Source organism: Lactuca virosa, chromosome 3 (assembly GCF_052849685.1).
Source record: "Lactuca virosa cultivar CGN04683 chromosome 3, Lactuca_virosa_CGN04683_v6, whole genome shotgun sequence".
NCBI lineage: Eukaryota > Viridiplantae > Streptophyta > Magnoliopsida > Asterales > Asteraceae > Lactuca > Lactuca virosa.
The window spans coordinates 250,776,473-250,782,095 of NC_136428.1; the positions used below are offsets into that span (position 1 = coordinate 250,776,473).

Consider the following 5,623-nt stretch of genomic DNA (forward strand, 5'->3'; position numbering starts at 1 on the left):
CATATAAAAGAATCCCATGGCTCAAGAAATCGTGCACTAATGTGTGAATATGAGGGCTAGACGATTTCAAGGAGTGTTCCATTTCTCTCAAGTCATTCCATGTGCATTTGGTGTTGTGTGAACCATTTGAGGTGTCACACTTGGGGAACTAGGCACTCAAGCTTCATGGAGACAAGCTACATCAAACAAAGGTATGTATTCTATCCATTTGATTACCCAAGTATCAAGTATTGTATGCTAGATAGGGTAATACCTTGGAAAGTTCATAATTGCATGTATAATAGAGAAAACATAGATCCAAGGTATTTAGGGTTGCATGTACACTTAGGAGTGTTAGAATGCGCAAAACCCATCAGTAGCATCTACAACTTTGGCCAACTCAAATATCTCTTCCTTACAAACTTCATGCAGTTGCGTAAGAACAAAGGTGACTCCCACTCCATCATTGGGTGTAAGCAAAAGGAGGGGGAGACGGTAAGAGAGTATTTCACGCGGTTCACGAATGCCACATTAGATGTGCCAGGTCATGACGAAGGCCTTATAGCAGGAGCTTTCACATGGGGACTCCTGCCGGGTCCCTTATCACATAAACTCATGGGTAAAAAGCCAAAGACAAGAGCCGAATTGAAGGAAAGGGTGGAGAGGTATTTAAGACAAGAGGAAGGCGAGGCGGCAAAACAAGCGTATTTGAGCGCCATGACAGTCAAGCGCTATAATCCAACCCACGCAGAAACGCCGGGAGGAAGCAGATACTCCGGACGAGGAAAGAGACCGATGGGGCGCTTCAGGACATTCGTCAGAGACGACAGACGAAGCCGACGGCCAGAGGTATACACGGTCGCAAACAAGCATCAAGAAAAGGCACCAAAAGGACGGTACTGCGAGTACCATAAGAGCAAAACACACGATACCGTTAATTGCTTAGTCCTTAAGAAAGAGATGGAGGAGAAAAAACTTAAGGGGGACCTTGTGGAGATAGCACGTAGCCTGCGTGCCAAATTCGACGCAATAAACGCCAAAGGAGCCCCGAAAGAGGGCACTCAGCCCAAAGAAATATTCATGATACGCGACAAGAGGGGTAGGCACGAAGGGATTACCCGCCCAGAGAACCCTGCGGACGCGACACAAGCGCTCACATTCTCGGCACAGGATCCCAGGCCAGAAGGCTGGGCAGGTGATAACCCACTCGTAATCCAAGCCTCCATTAAGAATGTGGTTATACACAGAGTGTACATCGACACAGGGAGCTCAGTGGACATCATCTACGAACACTGCTTTCGTCTACTCCCAGACAGGTGGAAGGATGGCTTAAGACCTTCAGCGGGAAGGTTGGTCGGATTCACGGGACATAGCCTATGGCCATTAGGAACCATCCACCTCCCCCTCACGCTGACTAGCCATGATAAGCAGCAGAGGAAAATGGTTTTGGTCGATTTTGTAGTCATCCGACATTCAGCAGAGCATGACATCATTTTGGGCAGGACAGCTCTGCTTAAATTGGGAGCGATCCCGTCAACAATGCATGGGATAGTGAAGTTCAACACTAGCGATGGACCGGCTACAATCCTGGCCACACCGCCAAGACAATTGCAATGTTTCGCAATCATGCAGCCAACTGAAATGATAAGAGAAACCAAAAAAGCACGGAGTGGACTGGCAGACGAGAAGGAAGTGATCAACAAAGAATACCCCAATCAGACGATTAGCATCGGCCACAACCTCCTAGGGGACACCAGACGGGCGCTTGTGGACCTCCTCAGACGGTACAAACACATGTTTGCATGGGCGCCCACAGACATGGTTGGCTTAGACCGGAAAATCATAGAACACAAGCTCATGATTAAACCAGTGTGACAACCGTCAAAATTCGAGTCGGTTCTAGATTTGACTAGACTTAGTTGCACATATAGGCACAACACATATTAGACTTAGTAACTAGAAGCTAAGTTATAACCTAGTAGAAACTTGGAAACAAATAGAAACAATGGATGGTGTACTTAGATTTCACATTGATATGTGAATTCTACTACTACTTAAGTGTAGTGACTATCCATATTTGGGTCACTCTTTGACTCGAACACCATTTCATGAATCATATTCACACATTATGCACTTGACCTAGAAGTAGAAATTAGGTCAAAGTCTCATAGAAACTTAAGTCAAAGTTGAAGAGTAGGACTAGTATACTTGATTCCTCAATTTCGTTTGAATCTCGGAATCATTACATAGAATGCCAATAAACCGCTAAAAATAAATTACAAACAATATTTCTAATTTGAATAAGAGTTATGAAACTCTAAAATAGTTTGAAGTCTCAAAATTCAAGTAATTTTGATATCCAAAGATTTACAAACTCTCAAAAACCCTAAATGCCCTAAAAACTCACATTTATAAACTTTAACCTTAAAAATTCTATAAAAATAATCATGAACCTTATAATATGATCTTATAACAATTAAAATTATGAAAATGCATTCAAGGAAAATGAAATTTAACTCATTAACATTTACCCTTAATTTATAAACAAAAAATCAACACTTTTATGCATACAAACTTGGTTAAGTTGCATCTTTTATAAATATTTAAAATTTATAAAGACAAATGAAAGGGAGAGGGATATTATAACCTCAAAAGTCGGATTTCTCTTTCCCTCTCTCTCTCCTCTTCCCAACACACTCAATCACTTTCCCAACACACCCACTCCATCTCTTTCTCTCTCATACTCCCTCACTTCATTTTCTCTCTACTCTCTCTTCCTCTCTCCCTCAACCACGAAATTGTCCAGAAAACAAGTCCAAGAACACACCTCAAACACAAAATCTTCATCATGTAGTGGTGTTCATTAAGGTAGAACACGATTTCCTTTCATTTTCCTTCAAGTTTTTAAGATTTTTCTTGCATTTCCTTCTTCTTCTACACCTTTCTATTAGAAAATATGTGTGCATGTTCATTCACTTCAGTTTTGATGATGATGGTGGTAGGATTTCACCCAAAAACAACATGCATGTTGTAAATGATGAAATCCAAGGACCTAAACCTAAGTCAAGATCATGAAAATGCACTTTTCTACAAGTTTTGGTGGAAAATCACCACATGCACTCTAAGTTTTCTTTAAAAAAAAACAATTTTTGAACATTTCAAACTCATGAATGGTCTTCAAACAAACATGCATGTGATGATCTTCAAGCTTAGATGCTAGATCATCAAAGTATGTTGTTAAAAGCTTTCAAATATGTTCATGAAGGATTTATTTCCAAATAAATATCTAAAACTCCTTTTCTGACCAAATCCGATTTTTCCTAGATTTCTACCAACAAAATGAGATGTTCTACAAATTTCCAGAAAATAATTCATTTATCTTGAATTATTATAATTATTGAAATAAAATAGGGCAATAAATCATATAAAATACTTTCTTAGGTCTATAAATTCTAGGTAAATTCGTGGATGACCCCTATGATACATAATGATCCCACATTAAATTTCATCGGTTTTTGCTATTGTTTAATATGGTTTTGAATTTTCTTTTTGTTTAGCCCCAATAAATCATAAAACCGCTTTAGATAATTTGAAAAGGGTATATAATAATTTTCGCAGCTTATACTCTCTGTGGAAGACTTAGAAACATATTTTCAGAATTTTTCATAATGTATTCCTCTTTTTCTCCGATTTTTGTATTTATAATGGACTAAAAACACGAAAAATAGTTTTACTCATCCAAAAATTATGAAAATTTACCAAAACACCTTGTAGTACATTAGGAGGCTACATAAAAATTTTGATGATTTTTCTCTTCTGTATACTATTTTTCTCCTATTTTCTAAAATTAAATACACTTAAATACACAAAATCCGATTTCAGTATATAAAAACCACATTTGGTATTTTTCCCAGATTATTTATTCTGTGAATGAAGTGTACAAAATTTTTGGTAATTTACTTTAACTGTTTAATAATTATTATTCAATTAATGATTATTTAAGAGGATTAAACAAGGAAAAATAGAAATACTAATTGAAAAATATCTTTTATATTTTTCACAGCTTCTACATGTATAGTAAAAGTGTTACACAAATTTTGGGCAATTTTGGAAACTGTTTCCTATTTATTTCAATTTTTATTAGAATAAATGCTCAAAACTCATAAAATTTGGTTAATCAGTTTAGAAATCAATTTTTATATTTTTCCCAGCTTAATAATGTTTAATAACAGTAATACAAAAAGTTTGGGTAATTTTGGAAACTGATTTCTATTTTTCATGAATTTGTATCTATTTAGAGAATTAAATATATGAAAAATGGTTATACATATCCATAATCCATGAAAATTTATCTAGAAGTCTTTTAACACATTTAGAACCAAAATCTGAAGTTTGGTAATTTTTATTAACTGTTTAGTATTTTTCATGATTTTATGGTTATTCAAAAAACTAAAATGGTGAAAAATAGTTAGACAAATCAAAAATTCAAGAAAATTTATCTTGAGGTCTTTGACTTCAATTAAAACTAAAATGAAAACTTTGGGAAATTTTAGAACTAAATTAATTTAGTTTTTGAATATTTAATCATTGGAACACCTCTTAAAATGTTAAATATTAACATTTCAATAATGGGAAATTTCCACTTAAATTGTTATATAACAATTGATTCATTGAAATTTAATTTTCACAGAAAAATGTTTATAACTTATCAATATTAAATTTTAACACATTATTGACATAATTCTATTGTAGTAGTAAGTATACTAGTGTTAGATTTCGATTAGAGACTCATTAGCGAATACCATTATTGTAGGAATCTATAGTGGTACGTGTGGAGCGTAGTCAAGGCACCATTTGCATCATCTCAATGCATATTGTGAGTATTCACCACTCCCCTATTTTCGGTTTTTAAATGTTTTGGGGTGGAAAAGCATGTCCTAAACTATTTATGTTTGTTGCATTTATTTTACTCGTATAAACTTAGTTGCTATATTTTGCATATTGTGAGTATTCACGCACTCCCCTATTTTCAGTTTAAATGTTTTGGGGTGGAAAAACATGTCCTAAACTATTTATGTTTGTTGCATTTATTTTACTCGTATAAACTTAGTTGCTATATTTTGCATATTGTGAGTATTCACGCACTCCCCTATTTTCAGTTTTTTTTTTTTTTTATGTTTTGGGGTGGAAAAGCATGTCCCGAAAAACTATTATTTGAATGTTGTATTTAAATTGATTTGTATCAAACATGATTGCTATTTTATTGCTATGTCTCTCTATGTATGTCTATGCAACACGGAACATGAGAACTTATCGTACTAAGGTCCTTCCCTTATCTCTAACCATTAACTCTTTGAGCCAATGGTCATTATGGATAGTGCTATTAGGAATTGACAACTCCTCACTCGCCCTATTGCTGGAGTGCATGATACCATATTCATCTATGGAACGATAATCATAGATCTTGATAGGGCTTCAGTCATAGGTTTGGTTGAGAACTCATTGTTTGCTCATACACATACAAACTTGTTACTCATTATAGCAATAAACTTGTTATTTATTATGACAATAAACTCGTTTATCAGTTATAGCAATCAACTTTGTTTCTCATTATAGCAATGAACTTTGTTTCTCATTACAACAA

General features: G+C 35.2%; 1 protein-coding gene across 1 annotated transcript; it reads left to right on the plus strand.

The window, feature by feature from the left end:
• Positions 1-405: 405 nt before the first annotated feature.
• Positions 406-1,854, plus strand: LOC145164524 (uncharacterized). Its single transcript, XM_079083235.1, has one exon. It carries the CDS (start codon positions 406-408, stop codon positions 1,852-1,854), a length of 1,449 nt encoding a protein of 482 aa, XP_078939361.1.
• Positions 1,855-5,623: the final 3,769 nt, after the last annotated feature.

Coding starts and splice junctions, on each gene's coding strand:
- LOC145164524 (XM_079083235.1), top strand. CDS start 406: ATGCAGTTGCGTAAGAACAAAGGTGACTCCCACTCCATCATTGGGTGT.